The 18,985-nt window shown below is 35.4% G+C and overlaps 1 protein-coding gene across 2 annotated transcripts in view; it reads left to right on the forward strand.

The window, feature by feature from the left end:
* The first annotated feature begins 6,203 nt into the window (after positions 1-6,203).
* LOC143257519 (uncharacterized protein ZK1073.1-like) overlaps positions 6,204-18,985 on the forward strand; it is an 85,830-nt gene continuing 73,048 nt past the window's right edge. The window contains exons 1-2 of one of the 2 annotated variants that reach the window (XM_076516291.1): positions 6,214-6,353; positions 7,828-7,908. In XM_076516291.1, the coding sequence (XP_076372406.1) occupies positions 6,306-6,353; positions 7,828-7,908 (129 nt within the window). In that variant the 5' untranslated portion in view covers positions 6,214-6,305. Of the gene's footprint in view, positions 6,354-7,827; positions 7,909-18,985 lie in introns of both variants that reach the window. The other variant, XM_076516292.1, reaches the window with a different exon arrangement.

Below are 18,985 nucleotides of genomic sequence, written 5' to 3' on the forward strand. Positions count from 1 at the left end.
ACTCTAGAATTTCCCAATCTATATCTGAAATTACAATTTTCCATCATTATGACTTCGTTAACAGCTGAAATATTACTCTTCTGTAAAGTTTGTCACTAATTTCATCAACATCATCTGGTGGCCTGAGACAAATTCCCACTGAAAGCCTTTTCCCTATAAATCCACTAATAAAAACCGTAATGGGTTCAACCTTCTTGCTGTTATCTTTGATAGCCTTAAGTTCAAAAAGATGTAACTGACATTTTACGTATAAAGCCATTTATAACTCTCTCTTTGGTACTATATCCTTATTAAACAATCTGTACCCTGTATTTAAAATAAATTTTTATCATCAACATAATCTGTGTTTAACTACGTTTCAGTTATTCCCATTGTATCAAAATCTCCCATTCCTACCAATGTTCTAAAGTCATCTATTTTATACCTTATACTCCTGACATTACAATAGTAAAAACTACGCCTACCCTTATAACTACTATACTCATTTCCTATATTAAACTTTTTTTCTGTCTCCTATTCTTTTTACATATAGTTTTCCTGACTCTTACCATTGCCCAGTAAGATTGAAACTTCCCTCACACCTGAGTTAATAGCTACAACAAATAAGCCAGCCTCTCTAACATTTAAATGTAAATAATCCATTCCAAAAAGCATTATACTTCCGCTGAACTGATCCCAAAGTCCAACCAACCTATCTGCTCATCCTTACATACTAACTTAAGCCCAGCATTTAGACCTAGTGACCTACTTACAATTTCGTTCTAATAGCTCAGTCTGGGCAGTATTCCTAACAAAATTATTATATTTTTCCTTAAACGACTTTATGAAGCCATTGTACTAATTAATTAGCTCCCTTGATCCACCTTTGCCAATATGCACCACGAAAACTGTATTTCTGCTAGTTTCCTTTATTTTGCCTCCCACTCTATTAGATATATCCTCCACCTGTACTCCTGAGTAACATACTCTGATTCTTTTCTCCTCACTAACCTCACAGACTATACTATCCACATATTTTGTCAAGGAATCACTTGTCAAGATATATTCTAAGCAATTGGTGACAATTCAACAGTTTGTTGTTTTTTTATAGAATATAATTATGTTTTTTTGCTTCTTCACGAAGTTTTGCAAGCTTCTAGTAATTATTAAGAGCCACTTGTAGAAAAAAAAATCAAAATTTTTAACAAAGCATTTTCACTAAAAGTTTCTCCATAAACATAAAGAGTCCAAAATGTTAAACACTCCAAGTGCAAAGTAATTTCCACGTTAAAATTGAAAATAGTTTTATTTCTCCTGAAAATTATGAGAATATCAGTATCGTCTGACTCAGTTGTACGAATAATAATTTAGGTTGTAATTAAATATAAATATATAATATGAGTTATTTCTGTTTTGTCCACCAGGAGTAACGAAATCTGTTTTGTATATTTATAAGTATGCAGACATTTCACCGTTCCACTGGAGGGATGTAAAGCAATCACCTTAATATAAAAATGTCACGTGTGTTTAGAAAAACTACAAAAGTGGTCAGTTATGGCAGAAACCTGAGAGTAACTAATCCATGTAAATAATAAATTATTAATTTGAGGTGTAAGTAACATACATACATATTTATTACTGAGTTACTCTAATTTACGTGTGTTCGTTGAGTAAAAATCAAACCCAAAAACTACTTTTCTTCAACATTAAGGTGAATTCAAAAAATTTTGACTTGTAGAAAACAAAAACTTATTTTACCAAAATAAATCTACAAAAAAAATTATTTGTGTTCAATACAAAAAAAAACTATAAATTATTTATATTATCGCTGAACTACAATCTAACTATAAATAACGTAGTTTATTAATAGTCCTTCCAGCAATCTAGCGATTCATTCTGTATTTCACACTGGTACCACTTTCTACTGTAAGGAAATATAATTCCTCCACTATATGTGAATTTATGAACGTTTCAGATAATACATTAAGACTAAATAATGAAACAACAATGGATTCACCCTGTCTTCAATGGTAACTCATACGTAAAATTTTTAAACATATTTTCCTACAAAACAAAAAGAGAGAAAAATTGTTATATTTTAAAACAACATTAAAACAAGCCAAATTTACACAGGTTAATTGTACTAAGCTGCAGAAGTGAGCGATTCTGTTCCTTCTGCCATGTAAACCTAAACCAGCTGTTGGTTTTGATGTGTGGCTGAAATATAATGAACTTCTGGTTTATGAGCCTCTATTTACTCCTCGTCTATTCTTTTGTTGCAGAAGATATGTCTAGCTTTATCACAATAACTGTGAATCTGTATGTTTTCTTTCCAAAACATAGCCTTCACTTTTTAAATGAAAATGTTGTAAAAGAACACAGAAAAACACCTTCATACGTTTTTGAAGACTGTAAATTAAATAAACACAACATAACCATAGAAAACACCCAGATATTAAGTAGGGAAACAAATATAAGCATACGTAAAATCAAAGAAGCCCTACTTATACAGCAACTGAAATCAAAGTTAAACCAATATAAAAGAATACCTTTATACCTACATTAATTAATGACCTGACATCCACCTGCAACGCACCCTACAATTTGGTACCCGTTTATACTCTCGACCCTATGACATGTGTGCCGCAACGGTCACTTTCAAACTATCTCTATCTTAACCTGAAGATGACCTAAAAAGGTCGAAACGTTCTTCTCTACTTTATTTTGGTAAAAGTTTTAATACCTATACCAGCCGTTCTGTTTGTTTGTTTTTTGGATTTCGCGCAAAGTTACACGAGGGCTATCTGCGCTAGCCTTCCTTAATTTAGCAGTGTAAGAATAGAGGTAAGGCAGCTAGTCATCACCACCCACTGCCAACTCTTAGGCTGCTCTTTTACCAACGAATAGTGGAATTGAACGTCACATTATAACGCCCCCAAGGCGAGCATGTTTGGTGCGACAGGGATTCGAACCACTACACTCGGATTACGAGTTGAATGCCTCAACCCACCTGGCCATGCCGGGCCTCCAGCCGTTCTGAGATACATTTTTATTTCAAGTGGGTTTGTTGTCATCAAGAAATAAAGACGTTGTTCTATAACAGGTCGGTCCCTGGAATCCGTTAATTTTTTTTATTATTTTTGTGAAGTCCTCCTTATTGAGGCCCGGCATGGCCAGGTAGTTAGGGAGCCCTCGACTCGTAATCTAAGAGTCGCAGGCTCGAATACTTGTCACACCCAACATGCTCGCCCTTTTAACCGTGGGGGCGTAATAATGTCACGGTCAATCGCACTATTCGTTGGTAAAAGAGTAGCCCAAGAGTTGACGGTGAGGGGTGATAACTAGCTGCCTTTACTCTTGTCTTACACTGGTAAATTAGGGACGACTAGCGCAGATAGCCTTGCGTAGCTTTGCGCGAAATTCAAAACAAACCAAACAACCTTCTTATTAAAGTATGTTCTTTGACTCTAGATATTTTATTATCCCTATTATACAAATATTTATCTTTGGAAAAGCTATGACACATTTCTCCATCCATAAATGTTTTCCACGGTGGCGTTGAATTGTCCAGTGATTGGAAATTAGTCGTAAACCAAATTTTTACGTAATTGCTAAGCGACGCGATCATGGCGTCACGTCTTTCATTTGCGCCGACAAGCCGGTGCGTCAGTATGCACAGATCGATAATATATAACGATACTAACGCACCACATCAGTGCACTGAAACTTCTGAAATACAACATGCGAATCAGTAAAACTTAAGGCCAGTAATTGAAATGTTATACAATTATATTAATTTTTTTATGTTTCAGTTATTAATTCACGTTCGTGAATTTTCTTTGCAATTGTAATTTGAGTTAATTTTTGCGCAACATTTGTTGACCAGAATTTTCCAGATACTTTTAACTCTTACGTTGGATATCAGTGGACATCAATATCACACATGTGTAAAACAATGTGAAGATATTACAAACGACGCTTAATAACAAAACAACTACAAGAGCTGGGAACTTACACAAGTAATTTGTGGTAATGTTTTACAGAAACGTGGTAATAAGACACGGGAAAGACAATGAGTAGGTTAAATGGAATGTCATAACAGAACACATGTAAGGAGTTCACCACTGCTTTACGATAATGGAACGTGTATAAAACAATTTGAAGGTTTGACGGGTATCTGTGATAACGAAACCTGTATTAAATAACGTGGTACATAACACTGCCAGTCATCAGTTACTCCTCTCCTTAGTTAGTATGTAAATATTTCAAAACTTTTGGTGATTTTGTGTTATTTTTTCTTCAGCCGAATTTGGATGCAAAGAGCCACTCAAACATACGAATACATTTTCCTTTTGTTCAGCTGCACAAGGAACTAGAATATACTAGCTGACCTTTAATCACGATTCTATTTCATGAAAGACTGCTGTGAGTTCAGTTGTGATGTCCTGAAGCAGAGAACTGTCTTTCTGTCACAAAACTGTGACCCATGGGGTTTCCTGCGTGAATGGTTTGACACCTATTTTTGTTAATATTATTATTTTTGGAAATAAAAGTTAAGGTTCCCCATTTTAGGCAGATTTTCACTAAACTTTTCATAAGACGAGATCGATATTTTAGGTGCGGTCTTTAAAATACTTTGTGGTTTTTAGATTTTGTCGGATTTTTCTTTAATTTTGTTTAAAAACAGCATGTGATGTAATTTATATTTTGTAATTTAACTTTTTTTTAATATCTTGTAGTTTCTGGTGGGAAGGGCTTATAGAAGACTCGTGAGAAAGAACTATAAAAAGGTTCTCTCTACAATGGCCTGGCATGGCCAGGTGGTTAAGGCACTCGACTTGTAATCTGACGGTCGCGGATTCGAATCCCCTATCACACCAAACCTGCTTGTCCATTTCAGCCGTGAGGGCGTTATAATGTTTCGGTCAATCCCACTATTCGTTGGTAAAAGAGTAGCCCAAGGGTTGGCAGTGGGTGGTGATAACTAGCTGCCTTCCCTCTAGTCTTACACTGTTAAATTAGGGACGGCTAGCGCAGATAACCCTCGTGTAGCTTTGCGCGAAATTCAAACAAACCAAACCCTCCACAGCGCCCTCTCTCCATTGAGTGTCCATACAACCACAACAAAACTTGATTCTTGTTTTATTTCATTGTATTATGTTCGTATTTCGATTTGAGTTATTAAAGTTGTTTTTTTTTAAATAATCTCCCCTGCTGACTCCCTCTTTTGACAAACTCAGTCAAATTTCACAAAGCAATAGGTTCACACTCAGTAATATAATATACAACAGACGTCCAATTAAGCTGACCTGACACCTTGCTCTGTAGGAAATCCATGTAACAGAGTGCACCACAGAGCAGTATGCAAGAAAAATATTACTACAATGATCATGGATATTATTATTGCAGAGGTTTGTTCTCCTTGAGTGGGAATATGGCCACACTCTTTAACACTCCGTAAAATTTGTGTATGTTGAATCCTTCTCTGTTATGAACCCATAACATGTATTATGATACATGTCAGGCCTCTTTTCAGGCGGAACCTACACTTTGTTTTGTGGGAAATCCATGCATCAGTATACATATCACAACACAGTATGAATATTATTATAAGTGACGTGTGATAATAAAAATATAATAAGACACTGTGAAGTTTCTACAGTCTACTTGTGATAACAGAGAACTTATGATATAGTATAAAATTTGTAGGCATGAGACAAGCATATGTACATATATAATAAATAAAGTAACTTTATTGTAACATACAACTTACAATGTATGAAATGTATAAAGAGGGTGTTAGATGTTCTTACAAAAATACATAGATACCATACACAGTATTTGATGTATCACTTAACCACAGAATTCCCTGTTCGTTAGTAGCTTGATAATTATAAAATCGATTTTTTTTTTCATTTATAAAAGATAAACATAACATGAAGCAAACCTATTCAAGGAGCGTATGTAGGTTACCTTGGATGACATTAATAAATTAGGCAGAAATGACCCTTATGTTTTCTTTTTAATTCTGATTCTGTGATCTGAAAGCGAGAACTTGTTGGTTTTGTTTTATTATTACTTCTTTCTTACTTGTTTTAATTGCTTTAGTGGTGCGAGAACGTTATTCAACATACTATACATATTATTGGCAGTTAAATTATCTATAGGTAATCAACAGATGGCGCAAGCATCGGCGCCTCAGATTTTTCTCTCCCACGGAGTGTTAAACGCGGTTCACGATAATCAGGCGTCTTTCAGTCGTAGACGGATTGTGAGCGTATTTACATTGTTACACTCGGAGGAAATAGAAGCTAAACGCCTTCATTATGTCAGAACAAGACGATAATGCTGTGCCAGAAATCGTAGAGGACAAGGTGAGGCTTAATATTTCTCATTAATGTTCCTGTGTATAAAAATCGCACCAATATCTGCACTGTCTTTCTCGTATCCCAACCTAATCGTTACAGATGGCAGTGATGGAGTTTCTAGAGATTTCCTGGGTAACGTAAAAATCACTAAGTTATTACAGAACACTAATCATGAGAGGTAGTTTTATTTTTTCGCTTTGCAAAATTCCAATGATAAAAATAAATACCACATCAGAATCCACAAAAACGTTTAAAGAAATAATGTAGGAAAATCTGTTTTTGGTTTAATTAATTAACTTAAGATACTGATAATCACATGTGACAACAATGTGAAAAATAAAAACGTTAAAAAATTATCTCCAAATAAGTAATTCTGCCCCATTTACATCATTTAATATGAATTTCTTTTTTTTCCGTGTTGCTAATTTTCTGTTTTGTTTGAAGTTAAGCACAAAGCTACACAAGGAGTCATCTGTGCTCTGCCCACAACGGATATTAAAATCCACATTTTAGTGTTTTTAAGTCAGAAGACGTGCCGCTAGGGGCTGGTTTGGTTGAAAACATTTACTAATTCTCATATTTTAAAATAAGACGTTTCACATCTTTGCACTACAATATCATATTGTATGACACATCCTTAAGACGGTGTTAATAGAATTTCTCTTATTGGTTTTTGTGATGAAATTTAATTTTGTTCTCTTCCCCTTCAGCAGTATTGTAAACAATGTCCACTATCTTATCAGACAAAGTTCTGATTTGTAAACAATATCCACTATCTTATCAGACAAAGTTCTGATTTGTAAAGTTTCTATAGCTTTGATTAAATAACTGGAATGTTATTGCATCTGATAGGTCTTGGCCATGTGTTTAAGGCACTCGACTCGTAATCTGAGGGTCGCGGGTTCGAATCCCAGTCACACCAAACATGTTCGCCATTTCAGTCGTGGGGGCATTATAATGTGACGGTCAATTCCACTATTCGTTGGTAAAGGAGTAGCCGAAGAGTTGGCGGTGGGTGGTGATGACTAGCTGCCTTCCCTCTAGTCTTACACTGCTAAATTAGAGATTGCTAGCACAGATAGCCCTGGTGTAGCTTTGGACGAAATTGAAACCAAACTGATAGGTCTAATTACTTGTTTACATTATTGACCTTCTTACTTTCCACCGTTATTATTCTGACTTTTCTCACCTCTGATACAAAATGTTTGATAGCTATATCACTACAACTAGACTATCGTTTCTTCAACCCCTATACCTTATTATCAATCACAACTATAAAAAGAAAAACTCTTAGCTTTGAGAATTCAACTGGATGTTAGAAATAATGTACAAATGGAATTTCTGAGTTATTTTTGTAACTTTATATTTCGCTGTGATGAAGTGTTGTATAAACCAATCAAATTCCCTCTAACATCTTAACAGTAGTTATTTCAATTTAACCATTCTTAAACCATTGAAGGGTTCTTGTCTCTTACTTTAGAAAAATAGTTTCGTAAGTTTTGAGAGCCAAACTTCCGTGAAGGCTTTGCTTAAGAAAATCACACGACTGCCGAGGTTAAAGGTCAGTGAAGGTTTTCGATAACAGTAAAAAAAGAATTTAGAGTAAAAAATTTACTAGTATATTAATGACAAAGTTGACTCCCTAAAATATTGAAAACTATGTAGTTTCAATTATGACGGCCAAAGAAATTTGTTTGTGTTGTAAAACAGGAGTTAAAAGCCTTAGAGATGACTAAGTGTATTGAGGAGTTTACTCTGTAACGTCTCATGTTCTTCCCGCTTATATACGATTAACAACATTAAAAATATATCGTGAAACTCTTTATTTTAGAATCGCAGACGTAAAGGCAGTATGAAATATATATTGTTTTGTTTTACAATTTTCGCGAAGCTACAGTAAGGGCTATTTGTACATAACGTCACAACCTATGGACTGATAATGTATCTCAGAACGGCTGGTATGGATATTAGCAGTTTTACTGATGAGGAGAGAACAACGTTTCGACCTTCCTAGGTCGTCTTCAGGTTAAGAACAAACTTAACCTGAAGCCGTTCTGAAAAACATTTTTATTTCGAGTGGGTTTCTCGTCATCAATAATTATGGAGTGATAGTTCAGACTATAGAAAGTAATCTTATTCTTGTGTAATTGAGTAATGTGATTTAACCTTCACTCCAATAACGCACCCACAGTTACAAAACGAAGAATGGTTTGCTTGTTCGTTTGTTTTTGTTGCAAAAATGGATGAGACGTCATATATTTAACGCGAAACTTTAAATTATCACTAATTTCCTACAAATACAGATAAAGTACATTGTACATAACTTTCATGTATTCTGTTATAACTTGTGTTTTGAGTGATTAGAAATATTACTTCCGTTATTGGATCTTGATTTATCTGCAACCGTAATAATTTCTTCTGATTCAGGAGGGGTCAGGCATGACCAGGTGGTTAAGATACTCGACTCGCAATATGAGGGTCGCGGGTTCGAATCCCCATCACACCAAACGTGCTCGCCCTTTCAGTTGTGGGGGTGTTATAACGTTAAATTTGACAGTGCTCGAATGCTCAGTTGGTATCTTGAAAAATCAGAATAGAAGACGATGATCTATATCATACCGAAACGTCGAAAATCCCTGTGCCTGTGGTACCGAGCCCAAAGCTTTTAAACACCTAGCAACGTTTATGCTGCATTGACAGATGTAGGAAATGAGCAACTGTAGATAGTGAAGTATTTTGTGGTACTTCGAATAAAGATGTTTCCAACGTGTACAGAATGATAAAAGAGAAGTTATCCCAAAACGTAAAACAACTATATTGCGTCTGTTGGATCTTGCTTGTTAAGTATATTATTTTTTTCTGTGTTCATTTCTCGTCTTTCATCGTTTTTAGTTGAGTTTTTTGCCTCGTTTTCATCACTTTTTTCATGAGCGTTAGGTTCATAGTCCGAAATCCAATCAATCATACAGTCGATGTTTGACCTAAAGGAACAGCATGATTAGAATTTTAAAGGGCGTGATTAACAGCATGTCCGTTTCTTTGAGATAAAATCAAACTGAAGGACTCTTCTGCGATGACATTGAAAGCTAGCGAATTGAGGTGTTTACAGAAAACTTCTAACTCGCCAACCAAAGTTCAGTTTGTGTTTGGAATATTGATAGTGTTTTTTTTTTGTGTGTGTGATTTCGGACAAGGAATACTCCAATGAGATGTCTAAACCATCTCTCTCGCAAAACAAAATATGGCAATCTTACAATGAGAGTGATTTCAAATTGGCCTCTTGTGGCCCCACACTGCCGTATTTACACCTTAAAGAGTTTTCGCACTGAAAGAAAAACCCAACGAACTAACGAACTAGGTAATCTCAGTCAATGTTTTTAATATCTCAGTTTTGTTTAATAAAACTCGTCTTTCTACGTAGCAGCATCGTTAATTTATCATAAACGAATAACCGCTAAACGTTTTCATATTGATCTTCTCATGAAGCACTGTGTTTGTGTGCATAAACATTATTTTATATTACTCTGAAAGCAAGCCCATTTCAATTCCCTCTTCCGTTAATATTATCAAGTTCTCTCGATGTTTTTATATGGTATGAATCACATAGACAAATTCTATTAAAATATAATAAAATAATACAACATCACACCCATTGAATTATAGCATATAATTTTCAAAGCTAATAGTAACTAAGTAAACAGTAACTAAGTAAACTTTTATTTTTGCTTTTCCAGAACGTTCCATGTTGAAAAATTGTCTACATTAGCCCTTTTTAATTGTTCTGTGAACATTAAAAGCAACTATGGCCCGGCATTACTAGGTGGTTAAAACATTCGACTCGTAATCTGTGAGGTAAGAGTTCGAATCCCCGTCACACCAAACATGCTCGCCCTTTCAGTTTTGGGGACATTATAACGTGAGGGCCAGCCACACTATTCGTTTGTAAAATAGTAGCCCAAAAGTTGGCGGTGGGTGGTGATTATTAGCTGCCTTCCCTCTAGTCTTACACTGCAAAATTAAGAACGGCTAGCGCGAATAACCCTCGTGTAACTTTACCTGAAATTTAAGATAAAGAAACACACAAACAAAAGTTACTCCAATGGTTGAAAACTACCCTCTATAAGTCATTTTATCTCTGTGGATAAGGGAAGATATACTGACATATTTCTACGATATTATCTCTGTGGATCAGGGAAGATATACTGACATATTTCTACGATATGTATCGAGGCGAAGGTATTCTTATTACAAATTATAATTAACCGCGTTAGCGTTTTTAAATGACTTATGAATCAACATGCTCAAGTTGTAAATTCCAGGATGTCATTAAGGGCAAAGAGTACTAAAAGGTCAAATCCTAATGTTTGGTCAGAAAAGAGTAACCTGCTGTCGGTTCACAATCAGGGCTGGTTATAAGTAGATAGCCCTTCATTTACGTTTCCTTACCCCACCGACCCACTCATCCAGTTTGTTTTACTTCAAGTGGGTTTCTCTTAATCATAAAAAAGCTCTATCCATGCTGTGGTAGGGGAAAACTACTTAAAGTAGGGAAAACTAATTTTTTCGGTAGGAACTTTCTAAGGGTCGTCTGATAACAATAGCCGTCGTTTCCTTGCAACTTCTGTGATCAAGATTTATAAGTATAGCAAAATTTACGTCAATCCGTAACGTTCTAAAATGAACACATTGCTACAATCAGGGTTTGACAACGAAAACAATCCACAGTTAATAAATAAATCCCTTGCCAGACCAGGACTTCACACCAATAATGATAAATAATTTGTCACAAATATTAATAAATCATTAATAATAGGACCAGGAAAAAGAACTAGAAAGTAAAAAAAAAAAAAAAAAGCTAATTAAAAAAATGTGTTCTAAAGACGGCTGGTATGGGTATTAAAACTTTAATTAAAATAAAGTACAAACCAACGTTTCAACCATGTTAACCTGAAGATGACTAAGAAGGCCGAAACGTTGTCCTGTACTTTATTTTAATTACAATTTTAATACACATACCAGCCGTCTTTAAAACACATTTTTATTTCTATTGGACTTCTCGTCATCATGAATTATTTTTCTAAAAAATTATAACAATACCTTTTAATAACAAACTGAGTGATAAACAGTAATAACTAAACCCTTCCGTGACTATCTCGTGACGCTCGCTCACGCTCTCTTTTAGTCTTGTTAAGTTTCTGGCAGGATATTTATTCACAACTTTTTACTAAATTATTAAGTATATTTGTAGTTGACCAGTGGCCGTTATTATTCATGATATGGTAATAGGTATTGTAGGCATGAAAAAGAAAAAAACGAAATGAATATTAATGTGGTTTGTTTATAATTTCGCGCAAAGTTATACGAAGGCTATCTGCGCTAGCCGTCCCTAATTTACCAGTGTAAGAGTAGAGGGAAAGCAGCTAGTCATCACCACCCACCGCCAACACTTGGACTACTCTTTTACCAACGAATAGTGGCGCTTCCCGTCACATTATAACACCTCCATGGATGAAAAAGCGAGCATGTTTGGTGCGACCCTCGGAATACGATTCGAGGACCCCTAACCAGCTGGCCATGTCCTACAACTAAGGAGAATCAGTTAGTGGTTGATATTTCTTTTCTTTCTCAACAAAAGTGAAACTAAAAGAAGAATCGGTGACTTAGAGACCTAAATACTCCCCCTGATTGACAAGGTCTCAGTAAATACGCACCATGAATGGCAGTGTCTCAGTAAATACTCCACCTGATTGGCAGTGTCTCAGTAAATACTCCACCTGATTGTCAGTGTCTCAGTGAATACTCCATCTGATTGGCAGTGTCTCAGTGAATACTCCACCTAATTGGCAGTGTCTCAGTAAATACTCCCCCTGATTGTCAGTGTCTCAGTGAATACTCCACCTGATTGGCAGTGTCTCAGTGATTACTCCACCTAATTGGCACTGTCTCAGTAAATACTCCCCCTGATTGTCAGTGTCTCAGTGAATACTCCACCTGATTGGCAGTGTCTCAGTGATTACTCCACCTAATTGGCACTGTCTCAGTAAATACTCCACCTAATTGTCAGTGTCTCAGTAAATACTCCCCCTGATTGTCAGTGTCTCAGTGAATACTCCATCTGATTGTCAGTGTCTCAGTAAATACTCCACCTGATTGGCAGTGTCTCAGTAAATACTCCCCCTGATTGGCAGTGTTTCTACTGTAGACTGTGATTTCGCCTATTCAAGGCACATCAGCCCAGTTTGGGTCAGAAACTAAATAGCTAGAAATATATTGTCCTACTTGTTTAGATCCGCAACATTGCCTGGGGTTTATTCGACTAAAATCAATGAAAGAAAAAAACTGTTGTGTCTTCCAATTTAAGAGAAATACAAATATACGTATTGGAAAGATGTTAATGATCCAAATATTTTAGTAGCAAATAGATTTCTATTGTGTTATTATAGATATATTTGGTTGAAGCACACATATCTGGGTGATATATCATAAAAAGCACATTTCTGTTTTCTGGATGCCATATAAAATGTATATTTCTCTACAAAACTCACTATCTTTATCGTGTTAATAGGTGTTGAGTAGCATTTAGCGTGTTTGTTTTCTTGTAACACAGCCACATGAGGCTATCTACTGAGTCCATCAACTGGAAACAAAACCCTCATTTTAGTGTTGTAAATCCGTAGACTTACCGCTGTACCAGCGGGGGACGAATATTTAGTAATCTGGTGATTAAATCATCCCACGTGAAATAATTCTACAGCTTGCTGAAGTTCACTATAGCATTGTTCGTCAAATATCGCGTGGAACAAACAAAAAACGAGTTGTTTACGGTCTCCCTGTCGCCCATCTTCAGTCCACTTCGACCATGAAGCAACATATGGAATATAAATTGTTTCGATCGAATTTTCTTGCACGTGACAAGCACCCCACAGCTTGGCCTTCAGCCAAGGGTACTTCATACTACATTCAACATCTACCGACACATCCTTCGATGTAATTTTTTGTGCTCTCGTAATCCAATGTGTCTTTCCGCAAACTGCTAACTGTTCCAAATCATAAGAAAAAACTGTGTGCAATTTATATAGCACACTATTTATTTTTAACAAAGTAAAAAGTCCTGGAAAGCGAGAACCGCCCTCTCACTGCTTTACTTAAATGTTCTGCAATTGAAAATGGCTTCACTTGTATAAGTGAATGGCTTAAGGCGTTTTCAATCAAATAAAGGCCTTGCATGCAACTTTACAGGAATGACACTGTTGTTGGTTTTCCTGTCAAGGCCATGACATTTTTAATAAATATATTATTATTCTTATTTTATCAAACATACCAAGAACTTGTCTATTATCAACTAAAAGGTTATTTTCTCATGTGTCGTATTTCTGATGCTTCATACATTATTACAATACGATTAATTATTTATATAGGTGTACCAGTTGCTTACAATACGATTAATTATTTATATAGGTGTACCAATTACCTACAATACGATTAATTATTTATATAGGTGTACCAGCTACTTACAATACGATTAATTATTTATATAGGTGTACCAGCTACTTACAATACGAGTAATTATTTATATAGGTGTACTAGCTACTTACAATACGATTAATTATTTATATAGGTGTACCAGTTACTTACAGTATGATTAATTATTTATCTATGTGTACCAGTTACTTACAGTATGATTAATTATTTATCTAGGTTACCAGTTATTTAAAAGATGATTAATTATTTTTCTAGGTGTACCAGTAACTTACAATACGGTGATTAATTATTTATGTAGGTGTATGTTCCTGCTAGTTACAAAATAGCCCCCTAATGGCACAACGGTATTTCTGCAAATTTACAACGCTAGAAACCGTGTTTCGATACCTATGGTAGGCACAGCCATCATGTGGCTTTGTGTATAGCTCCAAATAAACAAAAATTATAAAAAAACTTGCAAAATAAATCATTATTTACACAGATGTACGTATCTGCTACTTACAAAATATGTAATTATATATCCAGTGTAATGGGTAGTTATAAAATAATTAATTATTTATCTAGGTTTACCAACAACTTACAAGATTATTAGTTACCCAAGCCTTCGATGGTTTTATTGTCCTGAGATGTTCACATATTCTACAATAATTCTTGTACGTTAAATTCGAGGCATGAACTTTTCTCCATTACATAGTTTTTACAAAACGCCATCTGTACTTTTACGTAAGTTAATCATTTTCATTGAAATCTGGCCACATTTTGTTATGTTTAAATTCTTGAAAACCGCTGGCTATAGATTTCTCTAGACCAATCGCGACGCGAGATTTTTATTGATCGCTATAGAACCCACGAGAAACAAACATGATAATTAATAATGTTCATTGTGGTAAACGAAATAATAATTTGATTTAACTAAGATTTATGAAAAAAAAATCGTAAGGTGATAGAAAAATGTATTATTTTCAAAGTTTGTACAGCTAAATCATAGAAAATCTGTTACTGGAACCAAAACAACTTTTTTGAAGTTTAAATTCGGCTGTTAAAAGAGTGAAAATTTAACGATAATAACAGAATCTATATTACGAGGATTAAACTAAAAGATAAGCAGAGATATAATCTACTAACAAGATCCAATGTTGACGTAATCATATTACAGAAATACAGCAGTGTGACTTTAACAAGATCCACATCGTGAAAATCAAATCAGGAAATACACTACACAAATATAACTTAACAACACTTTAAAAACAACAGCAACATCAAACGAATGGGTCCGGCATGGCCAGGTGGTTGAGGCGCTCGACTCTTAATCCGAAGATCGTGGGATCACATCCCCATCACAGTAAACATGCTCACCCCTTCATCCGTGGGGGAATTATAATGTTACGATCAACCTCACTATTCGTTGATAAAAGAGTAGCCCAAGAATTGGCAGTGGATGATGATGACTAGCTGTCTTCCCTCTAGTCTTTCACTGCTAAATTAGGGACGGATAGTGTAGATAGCTCCCGTGTAGATTTGTACGAAATTCAAAAACAAATGCATGAATGGCAAATATAAAGTAATCAGTGTGACGATTAAACTCTCTGTAATAGTTTGTTGATTGTTCAGAGGGAGTTTATATTATATTATTGTATTGCATTAAAGGACCCTATAGTTTTAAATAATACCTCTTTTCCTGTATTTGTAATGTAGTTTTAGAATGTAAAACATCACAGTTCTTGAGGAAAAGTTGTGAATTTTAGTCGTTTTGTTCTTTTGCCCTCCATCTTAGTCTCCAGGATGAGGAGCCGATTGTAAGCGCCCTCAGGATACCAATGTACGGTGGACTTAAAAAATCACTTACATATTAGGGACATCGGAATTCATAACTATAGGACTGTGAATGTACCAGAATACATGAGATTGCTCGTCATGGCTAGGTGGTTAAAGCACTCGACTCGTAATCCGAGGGTCGCGGGTTCGAATTCCCTTCATACCAAACATGCTCGCTCTTTCAGCTGTGGGGGCGTAATAATTTGACAATCAGTCCCACTATTCATTGGTAAAAGAGTAGCCCAAGAGTTGGCGGTGGGTGGCGATGGCTAGCTGCCTTCCCACTAGTCTTACACTGCTAAATTGGGGATGACTAGAGCAGATAGCTCTCGTGTAGCTTTGCACGAAATTCATAACAAACCGTATTAACAACTGAGGGCTGACAACTTGCAGGTGTTATGGAATGTGTCACTGCCTCAAGTTCAAATACAGAATATTATTATTCGCTTCTACAGACGTGTAAAATTAATATTATCCCACGGTATAAAATTTTACACTAGTGAATAATTAATTAAGAATTAGAGCTTTGATGCATAACAATAATTCATAGCATGAAAACAGAATAATTTAACAGCATAGTGAGAGGTAGGGCCATCGTATGAAAATAAAATACGTCAGTTTATCAGATTTACAGTGAGAGACGAGATTTATTTTATGAAAACAGAATATTTCATTTCTATGGCGGAAAAATGGCACGATTGCATGGAAATAAACTGAACTTTGTGACAAGAAATGTAGTAATTCCGTTACGATTCAGTTTCAGGTTTTGAAATAATTCTGTTACGGAGTTTTCAAAACCTGGAAAAAGTGAGATGAAAAGCAATAAAGGAACGAAAAGAAATCTTCTCGCAGCTTGAATTAATCAAGATATGTCTAGCAAAACCCTCATTCAGTGATGATAAAAACCAAGTTGAAACTGGAGATATTTGTATTTCATGTGGATGTCAGATTTTAACGTGAATTTAACCAGGATTTCGTAAATCGTTATTTGCAATCTGGCTTTAACTTTAAGATCTGACGTGAATCAAGATAAATAAGGGATACACGTGTAGGTAATAGATAACCTACAACTGAAATATATATACTCTTCCATATGAAAGCTGAGACACGTAGCTATGACGAAACGTTTGGCATCACTCTGGAGGTTTGGGAATGAGACATGTTTTAAAAACGAAAATTCATGAACAAAATTAATTAACTTTGTTAGCATCGTTTAATTAGAGAATCGACAAAATATATTGCGACAATAATTTACCAGAAACCTCAATTTAATTGTAGTATTTGGTAATTGTGGTGTTCCATGGTTTAGCAATATTTCTTAGAACTCTCAAAAATGGCTTGGTATACAGGGCACTTGACTCACAGTAGGCGAATCGCAGGCTCGAATATCGTCGAAGATCGTGCTCGTCCTTTCGATCGTTAGGGCGTTATAATGCCACGGTCAATTACACAATCATTGGCAAAGCTTAGCCCAAAAGTTGGCAGTGGTGTTGATTGGCTACCTTCTATTTTAACTTTAGGGACGGATAGCGCAGCTGTCTCTCGAGTAACTTTGTGCGAAATTTTACAATAATCAAACATACAGACAAACTCCCAGATATAAGCTCAATTAATCGTTAATAGATTGAGTGATCGTTTAGATTTCTTCTTATACACTTTAAACGTAACACTTTTCATCAGATTTCATTCGAGTTTATGAAGTGAGTTAGTTAACACTAGGCTGATATAAGCATTTTGGTCACAGTTTATATAAATTAAAAGAGGTTACACTGGTTTACTGTAAATATACAAGAGGTTATTGGCCTGTAATAATAGCATACACTAAGAAATGGAAGTATGAAACAAATCTTCTATAGAGTTAGAGTAACAACAGAAAACTGTTTTCTAAAAGTTAGAAGAAAAAGAAAAAACGTTGCAATTCCAACCATAATGGTTTAATATTTTCAAAATAAAATAGTTTTACTTTCAGGGCAAATAAAACTTTAATCTTTTTCATGACATCATAAGTGAAACAGTCATGAACACCAGGCTTGCAGTGGTGACACTTGCTCATGATATAAGTGAAACAGCCATGAACACTAGGCTTGAAGTGGTGAGATTTGGTCATGATATCGTAAGAGAAATAGACATGAACACTAGGTTTGAAGTGGTGACATTTGGTCATGACTTGTCTTAGAATGGAACTATGAATTTCTATAACCAATTTATTGAATAAACACTACATCATTGTTTAAGAACATTTTCATAAATTTTTGATGTGTTGGCTTTGTAAAAACTATGCTCATAGTTTTGTTTTCTCTTTGTGCTTCCCAACAATTAATAAACGTTAAAAATAAAGTGTTGCACACACACACACCGCACGAACGCACACGAGCGCGTGTTCGTTACTTACCCACAGATACTAATTCACATACTCGAGTCATACTATATACTCATGTAAGTTGAACCACATGTGTAATGAACATGGAAACAGCAAATATTTCGATACATCTAACTTACCTTCAGAGTAATCTTCAATGCATGTAACGGGGTTACTTGTTAAAGAATGACAGATAGCTCTGTGTATTTTGTATTTAAACAATAAGTAATAAATCACGTTCTGTTCCAATATTCGTAGTTAGTATACAAGTAGCTTAGACTCGTGATGCAAGGCTCTACGTAGCTATTTATAGTTCAGGGTTAGACACTTCTACACAGAGAAAATTTTCGTTTATTTTTGGTTGCACAGCTTTGAACGATAACCTTAAGTCCTTTGTTGTTGTTGTTTTATATAAAATTATAAACAGAAGTGTCTAACAGAATAAAACAGGCAACAGTATCGCTTACTTATCATTCAAAAACAAGAGTTTCAAACCTTTAACTGTTTTTCTTGTTTTTCGAAAATACCTGAATTATCTTCCACAACAGTTCTGTTGACCAATATGTTTATTTTTTATATATTTAAAAACAGCTGGTATAGATCCAATTTTCTCAACCCATACCAGCCGTTTTTAATATATATTTCTCTCTACAAGTGGGTTTTCTCGTCATCACGGATTATGTTTGTTTTTTGTTTTCTGAATTTCGCTCAAAGCTACTCGAGGGCTATCTGCACTAACCGTTCCTAATTTAGCAGTGTAAGACTAGATGGAAGGCAGCTAGTCATCACCACCCACTGTCAACTCTTGGGCTACTCTTTTACCAACGAATAGTGGGATTGGTCGTCACATTATAACGCCCCCACGGCTGAAAGGGCGAGCATGTTTGGCGCGACGGAGATGCGAACCCGCGACCCTCAGATTACGAGTCGAACGCCTTAGCCCACCTGGCCATGCCGGGCCTAGGAGGAACGTCTGTACAGT

The sequence above is a fragment of the Tachypleus tridentatus genome, chromosome 7 (assembly GCF_004210375.1).
Source record: "Tachypleus tridentatus isolate NWPU-2018 chromosome 7, ASM421037v1, whole genome shotgun sequence".
Classification (NCBI taxonomy): Eukaryota; Metazoa; Arthropoda; class Merostomata; order Xiphosura; family Limulidae; genus Tachypleus; species Tachypleus tridentatus.